This window comes from Gracilinanus agilis, chromosome 1 (genome assembly GCF_016433145.1).
Source record: "Gracilinanus agilis isolate LMUSP501 chromosome 1, AgileGrace, whole genome shotgun sequence".
Classification (NCBI taxonomy): domain Eukaryota; kingdom Metazoa; phylum Chordata; class Mammalia; order Didelphimorphia; family Didelphidae; genus Gracilinanus; species Gracilinanus agilis.
This window is the reverse complement of record NC_058130.1, coordinates 670,460,970-670,487,814: the sequence shown is the minus strand read 5'-3', so window position 1 is coordinate 670,487,814 and position 26,845 is coordinate 670,460,970. Positions and strand designations below refer to the sequence as shown.

Sequence of the window (26,845 nt, the reverse complement as noted above, 5' to 3'; positions counted from 1 at the left end):
GTAGCTGGGGTATGGGAGTGTGGGATTTAGTGAGGAATCCAGGATGATCTCTAGGTTGTGAGCCTGAACTTCTGGGAGGATGGTATTGCTTTCTACAGTAATAAAGAAGGTAGGAGGTAGGGGAAGTTTAAGGGAAAGATTATGAATTCTGTTTTGTACATATTGAGCTTGAGATGTCTTCTAGACATCCAGTTCAACATATTGGAAAGGCAATTGGAGATGTAACATTGGAGGTCAGCAGCAGAGAGATTGGAGTGGGAAAGGTAGATTTGAGACTTGTCAGCATAGAGATGGTAATCAAATCCATGGGAGTTGATGAGATGACCAAATAAAGTAGTCCAGAGGGAGAAGAGGGTCCATAACAGAACCTTGAAGGATACCTATTTATCGGACACAATCTGGGGAAGGATCCTGCAAAGGAGACAGAGCAGGAGCTGTCAGATAGGTAGGAGAAGAACTAGGAGAGAGCAGGGAGGAGAGGATGATCAACACTGTCAAAGGCTGCAGAGAGGTCAAGGAAAATGGGAATTGAGAAAAGGACCTTGGATTTGGCAACTACAAGATCACTAGTAATTTGAAGAGAGCAATTTCTATGGAATGGTAATGTTGAAAACCAGATTGCAAAAGGTTAAGAGGAGAGCAAGAAAAGAGAAAGTGGAGGCATCTACTGTAAGTGGCCTTTTTGAGACTAGCTAATACCTTACTTTGGTGTTGAGGTAATGTATACAAGTGCTTTGTAAATCTTAAAGCACTATATGAATATGAATTCTGGGTTGCCCACGCTTAGGCCCTGGGATGAATTTTTGTATACCTACTTACCTTTGAGAGCTTATCTTCCTTCCTTGCCCTCCAAGTCTGCTCTGAATTGAGAAGTGGAGCAGCTAGAAGGCAGTTAGTTAATAGAGTACTGACTTTGGAGTCCAGACTATCCAAGTTGAAATCCTGTCTTAGTTTTGTCTAGCTGTGCAATCCTGTCCAAGTCTTTCCACATTCAGTTGCCTTATTTGTAAATGAAAGTGGTAATAGTCTGCTCTCTTACAGGATTGCTGTGAGAGTCAAATGAGATAACATTTGTAAAATGCTTTACAAACCTTAAAGTTCTATAGAAATATTATTATTGTTGTTGTTATTAGACCTGGAGAAAACCTGCCCAGGAAGTAATGGGGTTTCTTCTTCCCACTCCTAAGTGATTTAAAGGTTGGATTTATAGGATCCCAGAAAAACCTGGGTGTCCATAAGATAATACTTAAAAAAATTTTTTTTTTTTTAAACTCTTACCTTCTGTCTTTGGATCAATACTGGGTATTGGTTCCAAGGCAGAAGAGTGGTAAGGGCTAGGCAATAGGGGTCAAGTGACTTGCCCAGGGTCACACAGCTGGGAAGTGTCTGAGGCCAGATTTGAACCTAGGATCTCCCGTCTCTAGGCTTGGCTCTCAATCCACTGAGCCACCCAGATGCTCCAAGACTTACAAAAATTAGCACTTACATAGTACTTAGAAGTTTGTAGAATCATTTTAAACCTATTATTCTTGCTTGTTCTTCACCATGGCCCTGTGAGGTAGGTCATATTATCCCCATTTTTACAGATAAGGAAACTGAGGCCAAGAGGTGAAGTGACTTGCCTAGAGTCACATAGCTCTTGTGTTGAACATAGACCTTTTTGACTACAAATTTCATGCCCTACCCTCTGTGCCACGTGTCTTACTTTGTTAATGATTTCTTTCAACTCTTGAGATAGGAGAGTGCTTATCATTGTAGTGTGCTTATTGCCATTAAGGGAGAGGGCTCTGCCAGGGTCTAATTTTGGCCTTACTTATAACCTTATTAATGTTTTTAAATCTTTGTTTTGATTTGAACAGATATGGAGGCCAGTCACTGCCACCTTTTTTTTCCCAGTTGGCCCAGGAACCGGATTTCTCTATTTGGTGAATTTATATTTCTTATATCAGTATTCTACACGACTAGAAACAGGTATGTTTTTCTTTACAATGATTTCCATATGGGTATGGGCTTTTCAGTGTGGCCTTTGCATAATGAATCTGTTCACATACTTTCTTCTTTGATTGGGATATTGAGGGCAATTAGGAAGAGAAACCTAAATTATGCCTTATATCAGAGAAAAATTGCTTGTCTTAATGTTGACCTTTTATTTGTAATTGGGTAGGCTCACTTTACTGTCACATTTTTTGGTTGGTGTGGGGAGAGGTGAAGCATCTTGGGTAATTAAGGCCAGATATAGTTTTAAAGGGAAGTCATTTAAAGAGAAACTTAGCTCAGTTTAAGCTCCATACTTGGGAAAACCTTCAGCTAAAATTTTCAGTTCACTAAATTGTAATTTATTCCCCCCCAGTACTTTTCTGTGCTCTTGTGAATTGCTGCTCATGTTAAGAGATAATAAATAGATACTACTCTGATAAAAATGTGAAAATAATTTGGCTGTTAAGCCTAAATGATTTTGAAAAGGTTGATTGACTTCAGAGTTTTTATATTCTTAAAACAAAATTACTGACTGTTAGCGCAGGATATAGATTGAGGATCCTGAATTGCCCTTGATTTTAATGCAAAGCTTATGCCACTGAAAAATGGGAGTTACAGCTTTGGTATTAGGGAAATATGAGGCCCATTTAACATTTTAAACTTGGAAAAAAGTTTATGTTGCACTTTTCTTAAACTGATACTCTCAATAGGAAGCTTTTATTAAAATATATGTATAGAGTACAAACATTCTACATATATACATATTGTAATGAACTTTAACCCTTGGAAAAGAGCTTCTAGCTTATCCAAGTTCTCATTTTACATACGAGGAAACTTCAGAGAGAGGCCAAGTAATTTGTCCAAGGTTGCACAGCTATTTGATGACAAAAGGTCTCCTGAATATCAATGTCAAATGGGGAAGGTAGGTAGCACAGTGGATAGAGCACCAGGCCTGGAGTAGGGAGAGTTCAAATCTGGATTCAGACACTTTCTAGTTGTTGAATCCTGGGTAAGTCACTTACCCCCAATTAAACTAGCCCTTGCCATTCTTCTGTCTTAGAATTGTTACCAAGACAGAAGAAAAGAATTAAAAAAAAATCAACATTGAACTAAAAATGACAGTCATTTGACATACCTGCCCTCTGGCACATACTTAATAAGCTTCTTGTTTCCCTTCATGTAATAGTTTTTGGATTGACCAATAAGAACTTTTCCAATTCAAAATCTGTTCTTTGGATATCAGTTCTGAAATGTCTATCGATGGCTAGTTTTTAATTCCAGGCTGACTTTTCCTACTATGCTTGTCCTACTTAGGCCCATCTCTATTTACCCAGCCAGTTTTTATTTTCTCAGGAAATGTAAAAACCTGAACTATACTTAATTAGATAAATCTTTTGGAAAAAAAAATGTGTTTCAAGGCTAAATGCTTTTTTGATTGTCTTCTATTTTTTGCAGTTGTACCCTACCTACTTGCATGAATAATTGAAAGCTAACTTTATCTACAAATGTCACTGAGCAAACATGAATCCCTACTAAATCATGTAAGAAGTCAGAATTAGAAGGAGAGCTTTGAGATCATTTTGTTCAGTCTTTTCATTTTTGAGATGAAGGAGTTGGAGTCCAGAAAATTTATTTATTTATAAAACCTTTACCTTCTGCCTCATAATTGATACTAGGTATCACTTCCAAGGCAGAAGAGTGGTAAAGGATAGGTAATTGGGGCTTAAGTGACTTTCTCAGGGTCACACAGGAATTGTCTGAGGCCAGATTTGAACCCAGGACCTCCTATCTCTAACCCTGGCTTTTTATCTATTGAGCCATCTGGCTGCCTCTGACATCCAGAAAACTTAAGTGGCCTGTTGAAGACTATATAGCTTTTTTAAGGACAGTCACTTCTAGAGCTCAGGGTTTTTATCTTCCAACTCAGTACTTTATACCAGATTCAGTAAATTGAACTTAATGTAATTTTTATCAGCCCCAGGTGTTGCTTCCTGAATATTTACCAGCCTGACCAAATTTTTAAGGTGCTCAGTATGTGTGGGTGCTTGCTTATTTATGAGGCTTCTGATTTGAATGGGAAATTGCAATTTGAGACTTGTTAATTTGCAAGTTTTAATTCATTCAAGTAACTAAAATGTCAGTTTATTCAGTTTGTGTGATTACAGTGTCTTAAGTACTCTGAATCTGAAGTTGTCTTTGAAAAAAAATTGTAAGATTGAAAGCTTTATCAAAGGCTCAAAGCCTTCATTCAGAAATCCCATTGGACTTAGATTTATCATTATGAGACCCTGTCATTAGGCTTCTCAATGTGGTGGTTGGAATACCATAACACTGCAATGTGGCAGTTGAGGGGAAACAAAGGAATTCAGAAGAGACCATTGCTCAGTAGTGTTGACTGAACTGGGTTCTGCTGGGTGTATAAATCTCCTTCTGACTTTTTTTTCAGCATCCTTAAAGATTCCCTGTAATCAGGAATACTCTAGTATTCAGGAATATTAGGAATACTGTAGTATGTTCTGGCCGAGATACTTACTATCTGCCAAGCTTCAGTTTCCTCTGCTGTAAAATCATTACTAATAGCAGCACCTACCATTGCAGGGTGGTAACATAAAGGGAGAGCTTTGCAAACCTTAAAGTGTCACATAAATGCTATTATGATTACTTCTATGTCTAATAAAATTCATTTCAACCCACATAGCTTAAATCTTTGCTATGTGTTAGGCCCTGTGCTAGCCGCATATCAAATTATAATTATAATACATCATAGAATTGGCTGGTAGGAACTAGTTACCTTTTGTAGTAGGTACACCTTCCTGTGGAAGAAGGGAGCTGACACTTTACTGGAGTGACTTAAGTTTGGGATTTTATGTATCTACATCATTTAGAATGCTGAAATGCTTGTTTTAAGTTAGCCCTTTATTTGTTCCATTGGCCCTTGACCTCCATCTCAAATGTAGGTAAGAGGAGTTGTACATGTGAGCAGTGTTGCAGGTGGCAGGATAAGCTTGGGTGTGTGCTCCAGTGTCATGAAATAAATCCTGGCCTAGAAATCAGTGTCTCTGATTGTTTCTGACATTAACCTGCTGTGTAACTTGGGGGCAGGTCTCTTCATTTCTTTGGTTCTTAGTTCTACAAAATGGGGATGACACTTCTCTTCTTACATTAGAGAGGTTTTCTAAGCCTCTATACACGTTCACAATACAAAATGTTGTGGATATGACATTGCTACCATATTTGAAAAAATGATTGACATCTGGAACATAGTAATTCTTTGTTAAATGTTTTCATTAAGATGGTTCTTTTTATTAGGAAATACTTTGCTAATAACAGAATTTGTATTTTATTTCATGGATTTTGAAGGATCAGTGAATGATTTTCTAGAGCTCAGGGTTTGAGGGCACTAAACTAATAGATTAAAAAAAAAATCCTTTAAACCCATACCTTTTGTTTTAGTATCAATTATAAGACAGAAAAACGGCAAGGGCTAGGCAATTGGGGTTAAATTGACTTGCCATGGGTTACACAGCTTAGGTGTATCTGAGGGAGGCCTTCCCTACTCTGTGCCTGGGGTTTTGTCCACTGTGTTCTAACCTAGGTGTTCTAACCTCCTACATTGGTAAAGATATATTTTGTCGTTTACTCTCAACCCAATTCTTTCTTTGCTTGGTGTGTCTCCCTCCCTACCCCCTCAGTACTTTCAGGAACACAAACCTTTTGTAAAAGGAAGACCGATTTTACTCTAGGATCACATGTTGCCCCAGTTACAGTGGAATGACTGGCACATACCATATGGCCACTAGCTTTTTGGAAGACCCCTGCATGCTGCCTTATATAGGACTTAGGAGTCAGATGAACTGGATTCAAGCCATGACTTTTCATTTATTAGCTCTATGATTAATGGTCAAGTTATTGAACTTCTCTGATTCTCAGGTTTCTAAAATGGGCATAATGCTACCATCTACCATACAGGATAGTTGTAAGGAGGAATTGAGACAGCATACATGGAAGTGCTTTGTAAACAATAAGAATTATTTAAATGTAGTTATTAATACTTATATGCTATAAAATTGTAGGGAAACATGGGACCTTACAGTTGTTAATCTAGTCCCTTAAAATAACCAGGGAAATTTTTAAGGTACAGAGTAGTCAAGTGACTTGCCTGAGGGCACACATAGTTAGTGACACAGCTTTGATAAGACACCAAGTCTGGACAAAGTGGGCTTTGTCCAGGGCATCTTTTGTGATGCTTGCTGCTGGCTGGATGCAGTTTTCCTCTATCTCTCTTTCCTATAATCTCCCTTGGTGTGATTATCCTTAGAGAGTTTTGATTTGGTCCCAGGGCAGCGCATCAGAAGCTTTGTTTTGGAATTCAGATGGGAAACCAGTGCTGACTTTATTGCAGTGACTTGAGTTTGGGGTTTTATATATCTGCATCATTTAAAATGTCAGAAAGCCTTATTTTAAGTTGGCCCTTTTTCATTTTACTCATCAGTCTCTCTCCTGCCCTTCCCTCCACCCCCATGAAATTGATTTTCTTTGTATTGCTTTTCACCATTATTTTTTTGTTCTCTCATTTATTCTTGAAATGTGGACTTTTATTTGTTATTTTTGCCACAGGATAACTTCTTGATCTGGAAATCTTAATTTGTTTGTTTTTTGTTTTCAGGGGCTTTTGATGGAAGGCCGGCAGACTATATGTTCATGCTCCTTTTTAACTGGATCTGCATCGTTGTATCCTTCTGCTCGTCGTCGTTATTTTCCTTGTTAGAATGAGCCCCTCCTTTTCGTGTTTTGAAAATCCAACAGGATTTCATCAAACCCTGCACAGTGTTGGTCTCTTTGCTTGCTAGTTAATCCAGCCTCTTCTTAAAAGCTACCCCAGGGTTGAGAAGAGCTTGTGATGCTTTTTTCTCACCCTTTCCTTTGTGAGACTTTTTCGCATTTTTCTTGTGGGTTTCATTCCTGTTCTTGCTTCCTGTTCTTTGTGTTCTCATGTGTGACAGCTCATTGACTGCAGAAAGAAGAGATGCGATACCTTAAGGGAGCTTTGGAAACTGGTTATCTTGGAAATAGAGTCTGAAATCAGCACCCTTTTGTCACTACGTTGTTGCCCTCGGCTTCAGGTACTCAGTGGTAATTAAGCCCCCCCCTCCAATAAAGAACCCATCTCCGTAAAAGGACAGCATGGAGTCCGCTTTGCTCTTTGCATCAACAGAATTGTCAGCAGGCCGGGCCCTCCAGCTTCCGAGTCCTTATGACAGACGGTGAGAGCAGCAGAAGGAAGGAACTCAGTGGTTCAGATCCTGTGCAGAGTTGGTGAGGCTGGCAGCAAGAAAAATTGCCTTTGGGTTTTTAAACTTCCATTTTCAGCTTGGAAGAGAGCCAGTAAATAGGGCCCTGTTGGGTCTTTTTTCTCCTTCTTTTTGGGAAGTTGCTTTCTGACTGTAGCCACACTTTGAAGTTCCAATAATGAGCACAGCCCCAAGGAGCATTGGCAGTCCCCATTCCAGAGGGATGAGCACTTGCATTCTCTGCCTGAGAGAGAAATGCTGAAACTCTTAGAAGAGAGGGCAGAGGCTAGGCAGATTTGAGTTGTGTACATAAAAGCACTTCATTCTACTGTTGCTTGTTTCTTGATGCGTCTATTTAAAATGTGAAGAGTCACCACAGACTGTGGCAGCAAACGGTATGTGCTTGGACAATTTTAAGCAAACTGAACTTTGGAAAATGTTTTTCACTTCTTAATTTCACTCTCATGCTTCAAAGGAATGTCTTGGACCAGATAAACCCCCGACACACCCCTTCCAACTCAGAGTCTGTGAAGGAAAACCCTTATATTGAAAAACGCCACCACTACCACCAACTACCAGAAACCAATAACGAGATCAGATTTGATTATGCCCATTATTTCCTGTTGAGTTTTCTTTAACTATACAAACTAAGATTACTGGTTTAGTAATGGACATGCAGGTAAGTACCGCCATTAAAAAATACTTACTTGTTTGCAAAGATTTTTAACGTATTAACTACTTCTATCAGAAGAATTGCTTGTACATTGCATGTGTGTGCTTTGGGATTTTAAAATAATATTTGATTCCGAATAAGCCTTTAGCATGAGAAAATTGGTGATACTTAAAACCAGTGCTTTTGGGGCTTACTTGCCTGTCTCTTGCCTTATGTCGTCTTTAGCTCTCTCTTAAGATAATGGACATAATGCTTCTTAAATGCCTTTCAAGTAGACAAAGAAAAGGAGTAGAATTTTGGAGAAAGCATTTGTCCTGCTTGCTAGCAAAATCATCAGTATGCATTTTCTTCTCTATCTTAACATGCCACTTGTGTCTTTGTTAGATTTTCCCAGCTGTGAGTTTCAGGTCTTCCCCTCCCCCCTTCCTCTGTTCCATTCCTACTCCCCCATAGCTCTTGTCTGATAAAGTATCCATTGGATGGATTTATGTGGATTAATTAATCCATTTGGAAGTAGGTAGGTTGTGTTGTATCTGACCTTGTCTTGCCTGGTGGAATTGAGTCATTCATTTTGAGATTTGAGGTTTTCTTTCCCTGTAATAGTAGTATTTAAACTGCTTTTGGTTACTAATCCTTTCATTTTTCCCTTTGATCAGGCACATGGCTTTTGATTTTCTCCAGTTTATCCTGTATATATCTTGTTGGCATATTTTTCATGTTTCTCTCATTAGACTGGGAACTCCTTGTGAGCAGGGGCTACTTCCCCCACCCCCCTTCTTTGTTATTTGTAGCACTTTGCATAGTGCCTGGCATAGAGAAGCTGTATAATAAATGCTTTATTTACTGACTGACTGAAGACGGGTGCTTATTTATAAACTTTTAAAAATAAGTAGATTATGGCTTTCAGAGATTAAATCTTAAAACCCCTAGATTTGGATCATGGTCCTTTTCTGAAACCCTTGCATTCCAGCACAGTAGTATGTGTGTTCCCTCATTTTCCTTTTACATCCATCAAAAATAGTACCACCTTTGAGATGCTTGGATGTCTCATCAGGTTAAGTTCTAGCCAGATAGGCATAAGAGAGAGTCAAGACCTAGCCGGATTTCTTTGTGAAGTCCCTGTTTGTTCCCTTGGCCTCACATGTCTGATTTCTTTTGCAGTTGCTGATGATTCCTTTGATCATGTCAGTCCTCTATGTCTGGGCCCAGCTAAACAGAGACATGATTGTATCATTTTGGTTTGGAACACGATTTAAGGTACATTCCCTGAAGAGGGAATTCTTCTTCCTTCACCCCTCTGGATAGAGGGTTCAGCTTTCCTCTCTTCAGCTCTGAGATCTAGTTTCTGGCTCCTCCAGAAGAGGTCACTGCAGAGCAATATACTACAGACAGATCTAGGGGCTGAGTTTTTATTTATTTAGTCTACTTAAAAGAGACTACTAACCTTGTCTGAACTCCTATGCTATTTTAATATGGGTAACACCTGTTGGAGCAAAAGGTAGTGGGTGCTTTACCTCACAAAAAGGTCAATTTGTCTGAATGCAGGAGAGGTTTCTCTTGTAGAAATCAAGTAGGAGGAAATGCTTCATTATTTAAAATCCTGTTTTTGAGCTTTTCCCAGTTCCTGTTTTCCTTTCATCTGATTATAGTTGTGTGGGTTTCAGGCCTAACCATGAAATGAATGATTGGAATGGATATACTTTTGTTTCTCTTCAGCTCTGGGATAGAACTGTTGAAGCCCCCTTGTTTTCTACAATTGAAGAAACTGAGAACTGGGGTTATAGGTGACTTGCCCCGGTTCATATAGTTAGTTCATGGTAGAAATGGCTTGTTTTAAGCCAGAGTGAACAACATCTCCATTGATACAAGTACAAAGCATACTTGTAAACACCACTTATGAGCCAAGAGATGAAGGGGATCTTCCAAGACAGAGATAGTGAAGAGGCCAGTGTCAGAAAATGCGGTTCTGGCTCCAGCTCTTCTGGCCTCAGATATTCTGGGATAGGATGAGTCACTTCGCCATTTTGGTGTACAAGCCTCAGTAATGCCTGTCCCTGGACACTGCCTCCCAGGGTACTTGTGTAATGAGCAAGGAAAGGTGCTTTGGGGGCTTTCTTTCACTCTTTCTCCTCAGTTAAAAGAACAGCAAACCACAACCAGGAGGTTTAAAAGTCATGCACATGTAAGTGGCCTGGGCCAAGATCACACACATATGATTTTGCCCATATATACCCTTAATTTCTATGATGTAAAAAGTTTAGAAGTGGTTTTTGTGCTCAAAAAGGCTTTATAGAGTTCCATTCCTGCCTGTAGTGACCAATGAGGTGCTAGCCTGCTCATCTATCTGCGTATATTTCTTCTTAGGCCTGTTACTTACCTTGGGTCATTCTGGGATTCAACTACATCATTGGAGGATCGTAAGTATTATTTTATTTTCTTTGTTTCTTTGGGAACTTAATAATTTTTTTCCCCCTTTATTAGAGAACACTTAGGGGCAGCTAGATGGCTCAGTAGATTGAGAGCCAGGACTGGAAACATACAGGAGGTCCAGAGTTCAAATCTGGCCTTAGACATTTCATAATTATGACCCAGAGCAAATCATTTAATCTCAATTTCCTAGCCCTTACTGCTCTTCTGACTTAGAATTAATACATAGTATTAATTCCAAGATAGAAGGTAAGAGTTTAAGAAAAAGTAAAATTTAAAAAATAGAGAGTACTTGCTTGGAAAGTTCTGCTATTCCCATGAGCAAGTAACTGTCTTGCACTAATGTTGCAGTCTTTTCTTCCTTATTGTTGCAACTTACTGAATCTGAGAGTACTAAGGATTTACGCTATAAAATGGTTACTATTTTGATAATACACTATTGAGTAGCACATTTTAGTTGTAGTAGAAAGTGTCTTTTAGTTTTTTCTTTATGCAATGTGTCTTCTTGTTTTTTCCAAAACGATTTTGTGAATATATAAAAAAATCAGATGGATTGATTGTCCCTCAGTAATATAATCTTTAAATAATCTAACTAAAATTATTAGTTTAGGGGGCAGCTGGGTAGCTCAGTGGATTGAGAGCCAGGCCTAGAGATGGGAGGTCCTAGGTTCCAATCTGGCCTCAGACACTTCCCGGCTGTGTGACCCTGGGCAAGTCACTTAACCCCCATTGCCTAGCCCTTACCACTCTTTTTCTGCCTTGGAGCCAATACACAGTATTGGCTCCAAGACAGAAGGTAAGGGTTTAAAAAAAAATTATTAGTTTATTCTCAATAATTTAAAAATGCTTGGGAAACTCTTATGTGGGGTATTATTTCACCAGTCATAGAAATGTAAGTTTTTTCCTAGGTGGGATTTGATTTCTGAAGTGTAAATAATTTTTTAAGTACATAAATGGTCTGTTAAAGTTTGCTTATGAGGTCAAATTTCAAAGTCCTCTCATTTGAATATGCTTTTGTTGTTTTCATATGCAATATCTGGATTTCTACCAAACATTATTTAAGTGTGTAATGGGAGTCAAACTTAGGAAAATATTTGATCTAATAGGTATAAAAATGCTTTTTAGTTAAAATTTAATAAAGAATGTATGTAGGTGGAAATAATCTAAGATGGAGTAATGTCCAGCTTTTAGTATGCATTTATTAAGCTCTTACCACATGCCAGGCACTGGTGATGAAATGACAAAAAGGAAATAATTCCTGCCCTCAAGAAACTTTACATTCTATGAATTCTTTATTTCTAAGAAGTGTAATCTGTTTTTTTGTTTTTTCATAACGCTTACTTTCTGTCTTAGAATTAGTACTGTGTGTTGGTTCCAAGAGTGGTAAGGGCTAGGCAATGGGGGTTAAGTGCTTTGCCTATGGTCACATAGCTAGGAAGTGTCTGAGGACAAATTTGAACCCAGGACCTCCTGTCTCTAGGCCTGTATAATCTGGTTTTGAATGACTCCAATAACCAATAGGTATGGTATCTGTCCCATCATCTTATACATGTCTAAGTCTGTATGAACTAAGAAAGTTAATCATGAAAACAGTACCTACACAGAGAATTTCTGTTTCTGAACCTGGGAAAGGAAATTGTTCTTCCAATACAAATTGATAAAACAGGAGAGAAGAACCTCTTTTGATAAATGTTGTCCAGGGATAGTTGTGGCTATTTACTGACTGCTGACAATAAGTATGGTAATCTTTGGAAAAGAGACTTTGGGTTGGATATAGAGGGAGAGCAAAGAGATGGTGATCTTTGTAATATAAATTACATAGAAATTTCTAAATGTAGGGTTATGGAAAAATTAAAAGGGAAAATATTTAGTATAGGGATATCCAGTGCAGGTCAAACTTCCTTTTTTTTTTTTTTTTTTTTTTTTTTTTAAGATATTTTATTTACCCAGTTACATGTAATGACAATTTTCTACATAAGTTTTCTGAAGTTATAAATCCAAATTGTCTCTTTCATTCCCCTCTCTCTTTCCTTTTTTTTTTTTTTTTTTTTAACCCTTGTACTTCGGTGTATTTTCTCATAGGTGGAAGAGTGGTAAGGGTGGGCAATGGGGGTCAAGTGACTTGCCCAGGGTCACACAGCTGGGAAGTGGCTGAGGCCGGGTTTTGAACCTATGACCTCCTGTCTCTAGGCCTGACTCTCACTCCACTGAGCTACCCAGCTGCCCCCTCTCTCTTTCCTTTTGAAGATGGTAAACAATTTGTTCTGGGTTATACATATATCATGTAAGACATATTTCCATATTGGTCATTGTTGTGAGAGAATACTCATATAAAACCAAAACCTCAAGATAAAAACACAGATAAACTAATGTGAAAATTAGTATGCTTTCTTCTCCGTTCCTACTCCCAGTAGTTATTTCTCTGGAGATGGATAGCATTCTATCCTCAGAATTGTCCTGGGTCATTGTATTGCTGAGAGTAGCTAAGTCTTTCACAGTTGATTATTCCACAATATTGCTGTTATTGTGTATAGTGTTCAGGTTCTGCTTATTTCACTATGCATCAATTCATGTAGGTCTTTCCAGCTTTTTCTGAAATGTTCATTTTTTTGTAGCACAGTAGTATTCTATCACCATCATATACCACAGTTTGTTCAGTCATTCCTCAATTGATGGACATCTCTTTAATTTCCAAGTCTTTGCCACCACAAAAAGAGATACTATAAATTTTTTTTTTTTTTTTTTTTTTTTTTTTTGCAAATAGGTCCTCTCCCACCCACCCTTTTTTTTTTTTTTTTTAAATCTCTGGGATACAGACCTAGTAGTGGTATCATTGGATCAGAGGATATGCAGAGTTTTATAACTCATGGCATAGATTCAAATTGCTCTACACAATGGTTGGATCAGTTTACAATTCTGCTAACAAGGCATTAGTGTTCCAGTTTTTCCACATCCCCTCCTCCCACATTTATCATTTTCCTTTATTGTCATATTGGCCTATCCAATAGGTGTGAGGTGGTATCTCTGATATATTTTAATTTCCCTTTCTCTAATCAATCGTGATTTAGAACATATTTTCATATGATTATCAATACCTATCAATAGATCTTATTTTTTTATCTGATAACAGCCTTTTCAAATCCTTTGACCATTTGTCAATTGGGGAATGACTTGTATTCTTATAAGTTTGACTTAGTTTTCTATATATTTTCTTTATATTTGAGAAATGAGACATTTTTCAGAGAAATTTGTTTACAAATTTCTCCCCAGTTTATTGTTTCCTTTCTAATCTTGGTTACATTGGTTTTATTTGTACTAAACCTTTTAAATTTAATATAGTCAAAATTATTCATTTTACATCTTATAATGTTCTCTATCTTTTTGTTTGGTCATAAATTCTTCCTTTCTCCATAGATTTGACAGGTAAACTACTTTATGTTCCCGTAATTTACTTATGGTATTTCCCTTTATTTCTAAATCTATTTTGATCTTATCCTGGTATAGGATATGAGATCTATCTAGTTTCTTCCATAGTTTCCATTTTTCCTAGCATTTTAGTGAGTTCTTATCCTAAAAGCTGGGATCTTTGGGTTATAAAACTCTAGATTGTTAAGGTCATTTACCTTGCTTATAATGTGTCTAATCTATTCCATTGATCCAGTATTCTATTTCTTAACTAGTACCAGATCAAACTTTCCTTTGTTGCCTTATACATCTCTTAAATTAATGACTTAGGGAATAAGCTGCAAGTAGTACTTCCCACTAACCTGTCCTGTTTTTCCTACTACCTTTGCCTTTTTGTCAGGGTTGTGAGGATTGTTGATCATGAGGGTAGTTAGAAGCAAACCGTCTATTGTGAATTCTCTTTTTCCTAATTTCTATATTTCAAATCTCAACATCAGTTCCTATTATTTCCATCTTTTTCTCTGGTCTTGGGAGAGATATGCTTTCTTCTTGTAAGGCTAACCTCTCTTTTTGGGTCCTTCATATCTCTTTCACTTTATGTAGCCATATGATCTCTTCCAGGCTCCACAGAGGATCTTAGTTATTAAGTCCATTATTCTTTTCTCAGTTCTTACTCTTGAGCTCTTCAGTCTCTAACACTGTGATACCATCCCCTCTTCCCTGAGTTTTCATAACACTCTTCCTTCCTTCTTGCTCCCCTCCTACTTGTCTGATCAGTTCTTAGTCTTTTCTTTACTGGATCATATCATCATCATTATACGTGTTTTTCCTTTATTAGTGGATCTACATGGGCACTGTTCTGGGTGGGCCTTCTTCTTTCTCTACATTCTTTCTCTCTCTCTCTCTTTCTTTCTCATTTGAAAACTCTTACCTTCTGCCTTAGAATCAATATTGTGTATTGGTTTCAATGCAGAAGAGTGTTAAGGTCTAGGCAGTGGGAGTTAAGTGACTTGCCTAGGATCACACAGCTAGGAAGTGTCAGGTCAAATTTGAATCCAGTACCTCTCATTCTACATTCTCTTTATTAGAGATCTCATTAATTCCCATAGAATTATTTATTAACTTTGTGCAGATGGTTCTCCAAACTTATTTCTCCTGAATTCCCATTTGTTTTCTACACATTTTCCATCTAGGTAGTAGTTCAAAGGATGTCTCAAGTACAGCGTGTACAAAATAGATCTCATCTTTCCCCCTAAGCCCATCCCTTTTCCTTACTTCCCTGTTCCTGTTGAATGTACTATCATCCTTCATGTCTCCTGGGTTTTCAACCTAGGAATCATCTTGAGTTTTTCCTTCTTCACATTCCCCATTTTCTGTTTTTCATGATTTCAGATTGCATGTTTTCTTAATGATGGGGGAGGGCATGAGGGAAGGAGAGAATTTGGAACGCAAAATTTAAAAAAATGATTGTTAAAACATTTTTTTACATGTAATTGGGAAATAGTGAAATAAAAGTATATTTTAAAAAAGAAAAGAAATAATGAACAACTTAAATAACCCTTGCAAACCAAAAAAAAAAAAGCAAATAAACCAAAAAAGACATTCTTCATTTCCAATTTGTTAGCTCCATCTCCACAACCTCTCTCTCATCCAACTCCATTCTAGCTACCCATTACCCATATTCAGACTCTTGTAACTTCCTTATCTAGACAATTGAAATAGTCTCTGGATTGGCCTTCCTGCTTCCAGTCTTTTTCTGCTCCAATTCATTCTGCACATAATAGTCAAATTGATAGGTCTAAAGCTCAAATGTGAACATGTCACTTCCTTGCTCCACAAATTTCAGTGGCTTCCTCGTACTTTCAGGATAAACTAAAGATTCTTTTGTTTGGTATTTACAGACCTTTACATCTGATTCTAGTCTGTATTTTTAGACTGATTTCATGTTACTTTTTTCTTTCTTACTTTTCTTTCCCCCAGCTCTGCCATGGTCGGTCTAGCTAAATGGACTATGTTGATGTTCCCTTTATACAGTATTCCAGGATGTCCCATGCCTGGAATTCTCTGCTGCTTAGGAGCTTTTGGAGCCTTTGCTCAGGTTCTACCTCCTACACAAAGCCATTCTCTCCATCCCACTACACCCAGTTGTTAGGATAGGTTAGGATAGGATCCCCACCTTTTATTTACTTTTTATGTATTTTGGACTTCCTCATCTTTGTACAAACTGTTTCCCTCAATAGAGTGTAAGCTTCTTGGAGTTGGGGACTATTTCCTATTTGGCCAGTAATGTATTTAGCACAGAATGGAAGGGAAAATTGAGACTGAATGACCTTGGAAGAGTTTCAAATAGCTAACTTCTGCAGGACTAAATTTTTCCTGTCTGTCACTGAAATTTCTTATAAGAATATAGGCTCATGGAACTGTTTTTGTGGTCCTGGGGTATTGATCACTTCATGAGCCACAGGGCAAGACATTATTGCCAATACCCCTTAAGAGCATAGTCAGGAGAATGCTGGCCTTAGAGTCAGAAAGACCTGCATTGAGATCCTGCCTCAGACACTTAACTAGCTCAGTGATCCTGCACGCAGGTCTCAACCTCTTACAGTCTCAATTTCTTTTTCTGCAGGATGGAAATAATAATACTTAATCTCACAGGGTGATTGTGAGAATTGAATGAGTACCATATGTAAAGTGTTATATACCATAAAGCATTACAAAATTGTTAAATTGTCTTGTTGAACCGTTTCATTGTTTTCAAAATTCCTGGAAAATAATTTTGATTTTTATTTTGCAGGGTTATCAATGAGCTGATAGGAAATCTTGTTGGACATCTATACTATTTCTTAATGTTCAAATACCCAATGGATTTGGGAGGAAGAACTTTTCTATCTACACCTCAGTTTCTGTGAGTAGTTTTCTTTTTTCCATTTTAAATGTCACTACCTATCTCTCACCAATTCTGCTAGCCTCTCTGTGAGATAAATGGGATAGGAATTAGCTTCACATTGGGAAGAGAAACCTGAGCCACAGATAGTAAATGACTTGAGAAGGACCACAAGGTTAGTGGGAAGTCAAGCATGATTTAAGACAGAAAGCCATTGTTCTGGTCATCACATAAGTCTATAAATGGCTAGATTATTGCCTCACAAAGACTATTTCTACAGAAGTTGGAGAAAAATATTCCCTGCCTAACAAAGTGATTGAATTTTGAGGCTGTTCCCCTAGCCAGAGAATTATCTGTATTTTATTACTTATTTACATACAGCAACACAACACAGAATCTCAGACTTCTACAACTGGAGAGCAGCCATCTGGTTCTAACCCCTCAGTTTACAAATAAAGAAACTAAAGCTGAGAGTTTGAGCAGTTTGCCCAAGGTCGAAGGGTAATAGATCACGGAGATGGCCTCTTGATTCTTGTTCCAACATTGAGTCTACTCTCAGTTTATTGAATACCTGCCAGTTGGAGTAACATTTACTATTTGAAAGGGAGGATGGGTTGCTATTGATACATGCTACCAGATTCTAGCTCGGCCTTTTCCCTCCAATTCTGAACACTTGAGTAAGTGTTTGGCCCAGCAAGATGAATCACATTAGCCTAGAACAGGTGTAGAGCGTAAGCAAGTTACTTATATCCAGAAGCACATCCCTATTACCTTTCTTCTTCCCCCCATGATATCATCATACCTGACTTTTACTATAGAAATCACATTAGAAACAGTTTAAGTGTGTGATTGAGACATTACCTTACTGTTCTTCAGGTTTATTGTGATTTAGGTAGGTTAAGAATCTAGCATAGTGCCTAGCACTTAGGAGGCACATAGAACCTGACGGAATTGAAATTAACCACTGTTTTCCTAACTTCATTTCTGTTGAAATATGTATTTTATTTCCTAATGCCAACTAACAAATGAACTTTTAATACTCAACCTGTTTATAAGGGACAACCTCTGTTGTGAATCCTTGAATGAGAATACTGTTAGGTACTTCTGAGGGTCAGGCCATGGGGGAGGCAGGACTACCCAGAGGGAACCCAGGAAAAGACCAGAGACCTGAAAGGATACTCTCATTAGTGATAGCCTCTCTGGCTTGGAGGGGAGGAAAAAGGTCCAATCTCCATGGTCAGATTAAAGAGAAGTGACAGAGTATGTAGAAGGCATTATTTAATACTTTTAACCCATGCCAAAATAACTTACTAACTTGAGATCTGCAGGTAAACATAATTTATGTGCCTTACTTCTCTCATGTTTAGCAATAATGAATACTAGTAACAAAATCAGCTCACATCTATATAGCCTTTTTAGATCTACAAAGTATTTTCTTTAAGGTGAGTAGTGCAACTATATAACTATTCTCCTTTAGGGCATTGAGTGTTAACTGAGATGTTAAATGATTAGCCCATTGCCACACAGCTGGTTAAGTGTTTAAGTGAGAGTCAAGGTCTAGTAGGGAGATAAGACAAGTTCAATACTATCACACATTTTTACATAGAAGGAATGGTGTGAGGTCTGAGGGGGAAGGCTTCATGGAGAAGGCAGCATCTGAGTTGGCCTTTAAAGGATGGTTAAGATTCTAGTCAACAAATAAAGGAGACAGGTCTTTTAGACATAAGGAACCAGTCTGAGCAAAGGCACAGAGTTGTAAGAGTACCAGAGCTCTCAGGATGTGGCTAAACTGGACCCTAGAGTTAATAGAGAAGAGTAATGGGGGCTGAGATTAGAAAGATAGAGTGGCACTAGTTTGAGGTGCAGGAGGGAGGAGGAGAAGGAAGTCCTTAAATGCTAGGCAAAGAAATTTGAATTTTATTTGGTAGGCAGTAAGGAGTTGTTATAAGAAAGATTATTATGGCATTGGAATGATAGGTTAGACAGCACAGTGAATAGTAATAGAAACATCTTTAAGGAGGCATTTGGTACAATCTAGGTATGTGATTATGAGCACCCTATTTCCCTCCCTTGCTGTATTAGAGTTTTGGTGGTAAGGACAGGAGGAGATAAATGCAAGATATATTGTGCAGGGAGAATTAGTGAGGCTTAGTAACTGCCTGGATATTAAGGGGGAAGGGAAGACTCAGAAAGAACTCTATAAAGTTAGGAATGTGGAGTACAGATGGATATTGGTGTCCCAGACAGAGGTAGTAAGAGCTGAAGGGAAAAACAGGATTAGGAGAGTATGATAGTGAATTCTGTGGGAGGTGCTCAAGAAAAAATATTTTTGGCAACTTGAGATGCGGGCTTTGGTGTGTAGCTACATCTCAGTATCCCAAACTGACAGTACTTATGAACAAAGGAGATTACGGTGGTGAAAGTCCTGACCCTCCAGGGTAGAAAGATGATGAATCAGGAGAATGAGAGGAGTTAGAGTAGGATACGAGTCTTTGAGGCTAGGAGAGGAGAAAGCATCAGGAGATTGACTAGGAGGATAGCAAATGGCAGCAAGTGCCCCTCATGGCTGGAGGACCTTTTGTTGGAGGTGAATAGAGGGATTCTCTGCAGCTATGTCTAAGTGTAGCTGAACTCTCAGTGCCCGAGTTGAGGTGTGGAACAGTCATGGGCATTGTTGGGCATGGCCAGGCTTTGCTTTGTTTAACTTAACTGTGTGCCTTTATTACAATGGACCATTCTTTTTGGGGGGGGGGGATGGGAAGGAAATGGCAACAATTTTTGGATAAAATATCCAAAATTAAAAAATTAATCAGTACGACTTTAAAAACAACCAACAACCCTTCTGTTTTAGTATCAGTCTAAGACAGAAGACCAGGGCTGGGCAGTGGGGGCCGAGTGACTTTTCTGGGGCCAAACAGCCAGGAAGTGTCTGAGGCTAGATTTGAAAACTTACCTTTTTAAATGTTAGCACTGTCAGTGATGCAGAGAAGAGGAAGAGGACTTTTCATTTGTGCCCTTGGCTTTGGTGGTCTGAAGAGAGAAGGTGGGAGGGGAGGGGGCAAGCAGGGGAAACAGATTATAGTGTGGGTTGGACTGCAGCAGATGAGTGTGTGTGTGAGGCAGGGTGCTCTTCCAGGAGTTAGTCTCAGAATGAGAAGAAAGGCCAGAACTGAGCACCATTGCATTTTGTGACATCACTTCTCCCTTATTTCTCTCAGTCCAGAATATCTCAGGAGCTTTCCTCCCTGGCCTTCAGGTTCCTGGACAGTCATTATCAGGAAGTATCTGGAAGGACTGTCCAGGCTGGTGGGATGTTGAGGCCCCTGAGGCATAGAAATGTGTGAATGGGCATCATCATGCCCATCTTCTTAAAATCTTGACCATCAGTTGATCCACAAGTGTTTATTAAGAGTTTATGTACTGGGCACTTTGTTAAGCCCTAGAAATATATAGTTGTGACCTCTCTTTATAGCCTTTTCCCCTGGATTTGGGGAAGCCCTAATTCCTGCTCAGCGCAGGAACAGAGCTAGATTTGGAATTGGAGGACTTTTATAAATCATGACTCTAATACTTAATATCTGTATAACCTTGGAAAAGTTCTTTTACTTCTGAACCTCAGTTTCTTCATTTGTAAAATGAAGGACTTGGATAGAATGAGACTCTTAAGTTCTGTTCCAGTCCTCAGGCTATGATTTTATGAATTCCTATATAGAATAGAAAGGAGACAGAAAGAAAATATCCTCAGAAATTCAGGCATTAGAATGGGGAAGGAGTCTGAGAACTTTAGTTCAGATCTTGACCCTGCTGTTCTGTTGGGCAAGTCCCTTAGACCTTTGTGCTTAAATCCTCTGGTTTGTAAAATGAGGGGGTTGGGCTCAGTGGTTCAGAAGGTCTAAACCAGTGATTTCCTACAACCATCTAATGGAAGAAGCAAAAGCCCATTAAAGAGGGGGTCTGGGGCAGCTTGGTGACTCAATAGATAGAGAACCAGGCCTGGAGATGGGAGGTCCTGGGTTCAAATGTGGCCTCAGACACTTCCTTGCTATCATCTAATGACAAGTCACTTAATCCCTGTTGCCTAGCTGTTACCACTCTTTTGCCTTGGAATTGATATTTAGTATCAATTCTAAGAAGGTAAAGGTTTTTAAAAAAAAAGATTAGGTCAGTTACAGAACCATCTGGATGCCTGAGCCTGGCTGGCAATCATGCTTGATGTAGTGTTTGAAACATGAGAATGCTTCGAAATCCTAACAGTTTGTATCTAAATTGTGTTTTTACTTTTAAGCTATTTTCTCATCTCATCTTTTGACTCTCTTGCATTGGACAAGATGGACATCTTTGTCTATGGACACAAATGATAAACCTGTTTTTTTAGATGATCATAGGATGTACCAGCCGACTAAAGATTTACAATTTCTGATTCACATCTCTCAGATTGTGCAAGATAATTGTATTAACACAATCAGCTACAGTTTGGTTTGCCCCTTTTGGAAAAAGCGGGTAGCTTCTTCCTCCCACCAGCTCCCATAGATCATGGGACACTGAATGGAAGAAAACACATTAGATTTGTGCTTTAGATTAGCCAGTGATGGGCAAACTATTCCCTGCGGGCCAGATCCAGGCCATAGTTTGCCCATCACTGCCTTAAGCAATTCCCTAATCACTCCACCCCCACTTCCAGATGTACTGATTAGGGAATTGCTTAAGGCAGTAATGGGCAAACTATGGCCTGGATCGGGCCCGCAGGGAATAGTTTGCCCATTACTGGATTAGACAGTTCTATGTCACATGAACCACTATAGACTGGTGGAAACCTTTCTGCTAAATTGTGTGAGGATCAGATTACAAAATACAACTTAAAATATGTTCCTTGCAAAAGCAATAACTGCTTCAAAATTACCATAAATTTTTGTTGATTATGTATAATTGGGTGCCTTTTTATACTAATTACTTGCATTTAATTTCCTTGTAATATGTTTGAGCAGTGGAAACAGCTTGAGTATTGTCTTACAGTAGCAGAGCAAAATTGCCTTTAGTGTGGTGTTTTTTTTTGGTGTGAATATTGTTATGTTAGAACCAGTCATCATGGTATTGAATAACAGGCATTGAAAATATATTTTAATTTAATATTCAACATTTATTTGTTTAAAGGGGAGAATGTCAGTGTATGAATGCTAAAATGTGGCAGTGTTTTTGGCATTCCATTTTAAAATGGTAGCATCCCAGAGGGGATAATGTTAGATATTCTCCTTTGGTTACTTTTTCTCTCTGATGAAGAGTGATTCATGGTACTTTTCAAAAAACTAAACAATGCAATGAGAGATGATATTCATGTCGGGGGAAATAAAATCTTAAGTTTCATTCATAAGATAGAGAATGGTTTTCACTTGAATCAGAGAATTAGAAGGTTTCAATGCCTACCTAGTCCATCCTGTACCTCTTTATGACATTTCTGATCAGTAGTCACCTGTCTTTCACTTAAAAAACTCAAATGAAGGAGCAGCCATATATACTTCTTAAGCCACTTTGGGACAGTTTAAATTGTTAGGAAGTTTTTTCTGTCTTATGCATTGCTTCTCATTCATTCTGTTTCTTCTTTCACATGAGAGCTCTTTCCAAATGAAGAAAGTTATTTCCTCTCTCTGCTCTAAGCCTTTTCTTGTCCAGGCTGAACATTCCCAGTATTCCCTTGATTATTAATGTATTTCTTAAATGTGGTACCCAGAACTCACTTTGGTATTCTAGACGTAGTGTGACCAATACATAAGATAGCTAGTTGTAATTGTTCTATCACCTCTTTTTTTTTTTTTAAACCCTTACCTTCCGTCTTGGAGTTAATACTATGTATTGGCTCCAAGGCATAAGAGTGGTAAAGGTGGGCAATGGGGGTCAAGTGACTTGCCCAGGGTCACACAGCTGGGAAATGTTTGAGGTCAGATTTGAACCTAGGACCTCCCATCTCTAGGCCTGGCTCTCAGTCCACTGAGCTACCCAGCTGCCCCCCATCATCCCATCATCTCTTCTGTTGTGGATGCTATGCCTTTTTCTCAGTGCTTCTTGAGATCACATTAGCTTTTTTGTCTGTTGACTTACTTTGAATTTGCAGATTCCTAAAACCCTGACGTATTCTTCAGAGAAACTGCTGCCTAGCTACATTACTCCAATTTTTACTTGTGAGGTTGTTTTTCTGAGCCCAAGTGTAGTGCATTATTATTGCTGACTTTTTTCATTTTAGATTGGGCCCAACAGTTTTGGTTTGTGGTTTGATTTTGACTGTCTTTTGTGATGTTAGATGTCCTTTCCTCTTTTGTGTTACCTGCAGGATTGAGAAGGATGCCATCTGAGTGATAAAAATGTTGAACAGCACAGGGTCCAGGGGTAAGTCCCTTGGGCACTCTGCTGAAGACTTCAGAGCAAGTTGACATCATCCATTTAACAACTGCTCTTTGGGACTGGTTATGCAACCTGACTCCACCATTTAGTCATATAGTTTTCCCATTTCTCTTAAACTGTCTCTACAAGAAGGGCACAATTGTCAACCAGTCTGGATGTGTGTTCTATTTTGGTACCTTTTACCTATTGTGCTGTGGTCAAATCAGGAATCGGGATAAAGAAAAGTAGGAGTAAAGGTCTTTAAGGAATCTGATATTTTAATTTTTTTTATTTTTTTTGGCCAGAGTGACAAAATACATATGAACTTCCAGGGGAAGCACATATGGTTAAGATGTAATAAAAGAGCCAGATTGTATGGTGCCAGACAACATTACCTGGAACAGGAGTTCAGAGAGAAGGGAATACCCATGTGGGCTGGAGTAATTAATTGGTGAAAGCTTTGTTGTTGAGGGGCAGGCTTTAGAGGTAGGCCTCAAAGGATGAGGAGGATTTGACCCAGGTGCAAAGGAGAGGGCTCCTAGGAGCTGTGTGCTGAGCTCTAGTTCCCACTCAGGATATGACTTTCCAAATTTAATAGCTTCTTTATTAAGTCATGTCCCCATAGCTTGAAGCTCCCTCAGCTTTCTGCTTTGTTTTCCCCCTTCAAACCTTGAAAATATGTTTTGGACATAATAGCGCATATCTAAGCATCCCTATACAGCTGTTTTCTCACTATCCTAGACTGGAAAAAGGTATGAAATGACTCTCAGCTGAGTGGTAGCCGACTTGTTCTGAAATTGATGCTCAGGGATGATTTAAACCTCATCATGTACACTCTCTTGGTTTCTATTTTATTTTGTATTCACAGTAAACATTTGGATAGTGCCTAAAAGTATATGCAGAGTACTGTGCTATGTGCACTTCTTCAGTACTATTGGGCTCTGGCTGAAAAGAAGTCTGTCCACTTATGGAAGGCTGTCAGGCAGATGCATTGGAACTCTACTCAGTGGGTAGTTGGAAGTTCTGGGAGGACTAAAGACTACACTATGAAGGGAGACAAAAAGGGATTCTTTTATTCTGGAAAAAAAAAAAAACAACTTGTGGAAGTAGAATTGAAGTTTACATATTAAAAAAACAACAACTCCCTAACTCCTTCAATAATGTACTTCCTAGTACCTAATTGGGAAAAGAGGTTGCTGTGGAAATATTGGTGAGGAAAATGGTGCCTAAGAATGAGTTATTTTTATATTCTGAAACTGAGGAATGCTTACCCTGTAAGAATTTATCTGTTAGAAGTGTAAATGTCATGCTTCAGATTTGTGGAAATTCATCTTTCTCTTCTCTCTTCTCCCCCTTTTTGTCCCCCTTCTTTCCCTGCTCCAGGTACCGCTGGCTTCCCAGTAGGAGAGGAGGTGTATCAGGATTTGGCGTTCCGCCTGCTAGCATGAGACGAGCTGCAGAACATCAACTGGGTGGTGGTGGTCGACACAACTGGGGCCAGGGCTTCCGACTAGGAGACCAGTGAAAACCTGGATGGTGTTCAGCAAACAGTGATACTGTTGCAGTTAAAGATTCTTCCTGGTGTAGGTTGTGCTTAAGACCTGAGTTTTATCTAATGCTGGTGGATCTGGCCTGTGCAGAATGTCATTTTTCCGGTACAAGACAAATTGTTAAAAGTCTCGAAGAGAAATGTTAAATTTCCCTCCAAATTACCGATCACGCTCCACTCTTTACTACTCTGAAGAAAGGAACATCAACTCTGCATCTTTCAAAACCAACTGCTGTTTTTGTGTCTTCTCTTCCTCCTCTCCCTTTTCTGAACAGCAGTACTCTGGTCCAAGTTCAAATAGCTCTGTAGATTTTTGTTTCTGTGGCATTGTAACCAAAACTTTGTCAGAAGAATAAGGAAAACACCTCCATCCCCCATTCCTCTCTCCCAGCCCACCAAAAATGCCATCACCCTTCGAAATTGGAGAAGGTTGTTTATTCAATGATGCTGCCTTTATGGTGAGCTCTCTTACCTTATGATGCTGACTCCTTGGGATCTGCTTGGGTACCAGGAACTATTGTAGAAGGACAATTTTCCTTGCTTTTGGTGGCAAAAAGGAGGAGAGAGCATCAGAACTTGAGAAAGAAGACAGGAGAGAATAGTGGAGAGCAGAAGATGAGATAAGGACAGAAGCTAGCTTTGGCCTGACCCTTAGCATGCTGGGTGTCAGAAGAGGCCGGGCACTGACCCCTCTGTGGGGGCTCCTGCAGAGTTGTAGCCGGACCTCATCTGTGACCGTTTGCCACACTTCTCCAGAGGTTTTTATGTTTCATTTGACATTTTATTGAGTCATCGAGACACACGGATTTGTATTAGGATTAGCAACCTTGTGTCCATTGTGGAATATGAATGGGAGAGTGTTGCTTGCCAGATTCCCCCCTTTTTAAAAGAAAAAAAACATGTGAATTGATCCCAAACTTCATTATATATTAAAAGTTAGATGTTTTAAAGGTGAACCCAAGAAGGTCCACATGGATTGCAAAAACGTGTTTTGGGTTATCAGGTGTATTTAGAATTGTTTCTGTCTTTGTCATTCTTGAGATGTGAGTGTATAACTTCTGTGAATCAAAACCATATGGAAGTCTTCTTTTTCCTAAGTGGGTTATTTTTTCCCCCATCAAAGCAAAGTTTGTCACCCAATAAAGCTTTTGAAGCCTACAGTGTTTCACACAGCTAAATGTTTCTTTTTTTAGCATATGTTTTTAGTTTCAAGTGAGCCGACTTTGCCACAATGTACTTGGTTAGGTCCACCAATTTGAGTCAGACTGAGTTAGCATTGAAACTTTTCTGATCTGTGATCTCTTCAAAGATTGGCCCTATTGGTGTGTTTTGTTTTGCCCTGCCCAGGCATATATTGAGAGAATTCAGTGATAGGTATGTGTGTTGTTATTCTGGGTTTATATTATTGGAAAAATAGTCCCTTATTTTCAATGCTAAATTTACATCTGCTATCTTAATATCTGCCTCCTTCCTCTAAATTTATATCTAAAAAAAAATTAGAAAGCATCTGAAACTCACATGTCATACATGTTCTGCTGTTGGCTATAAATAAAATTTACCTATAAAATTTTAGAAGCCATTATTCCTATTATGTTTTATCCATCCCATATCACTGGTCTTGGGCATCCCTGGGGTAGTCTTTGATAATGGCTAGCTGTTTACAGGGATTGTTTCCTAGGCTGCTTTTGGCCCACACTTGGATCAGCTGCATGGGAGAACAGTGGTTTCTAAAACTTGGCAAGTGATCTGCATTGCCATCATAACATTCACTCTCTGAAACACTTCTAAGAAGATACACTTGATTGATCTTGCTGGGTCCCCTTGTCATGACTGAGGCTAGAGGGGTCTCAGCTAAAAGTTCTGAAGCCCATGATGGCACTGGAACCCTTGGCCTTTTGTATAAGAAGCATCTCTTTCTGTAATCAAATTTTTTGTTGGCATAAAGATGATAAATTTTCTAACTTGGAGGTTGTCTGTATGTTGTAAGTTTCTTTCAACCTTTTGTGTTGTCTGTCTCACAGTGCCATTTTCCAGGATGGTGCTCATGAGATTTGAGGTCATGGGTTTGAGCACTTTGGGCCTGTTACCATCACACCTTGAGTTCCTCATTGCTGCAGACTACTCCTCGCCTCAGCCACGGCAAAGGGGTCTAGTAAAGGGGCTAACTCATTCCCACAGCTGGAGACCAACTCCAAGCATTGTGCTGGCAAGGAGGCAACAGCCTTGCTTTTGCCGATGAATGACTGCCTTTCACAGTCCATGCTCAA

At 38.9% G+C, this 26,845-nt stretch overlaps 1 protein-coding gene across 2 annotated transcripts in view; it reads left to right on the top strand.

The window, feature by feature from the left end:
• Positions 1 to 25,736, top strand: part of DERL1 (derlin 1) — a 38,313-nt gene extending 12,577 nt beyond the window's left edge. The window contains exons 2-8 of one of the 2 annotated variants that reach the window (XM_044668957.1): positions 1,860 to 1,971; positions 6,644 to 6,708; positions 7,921 to 7,947; positions 9,103 to 9,198; positions 10,306 to 10,358; positions 16,628 to 16,678; positions 24,413 to 25,736. In XM_044668957.1, the coding sequence (XP_044524892.1) occupies positions 1,860 to 1,971; positions 6,644 to 6,708; positions 7,921 to 7,947; positions 9,103 to 9,198; positions 10,306 to 10,358; positions 16,628 to 16,678; positions 24,413 to 24,554 (546 nt within the window). In that variant the 3' untranslated portion in view covers positions 24,555 to 25,736. Of the gene's footprint in view, positions 1 to 1,859; positions 1,972 to 6,643; positions 6,709 to 7,920; positions 7,948 to 9,102; positions 9,199 to 10,305; positions 10,359 to 16,567; positions 16,679 to 24,412 lie in introns of both variants that reach the window. The other variant, XM_044668952.1, reaches the window with a different exon arrangement.
• Positions 25,737 to 26,845: the final 1,109 nt, after the last annotated feature.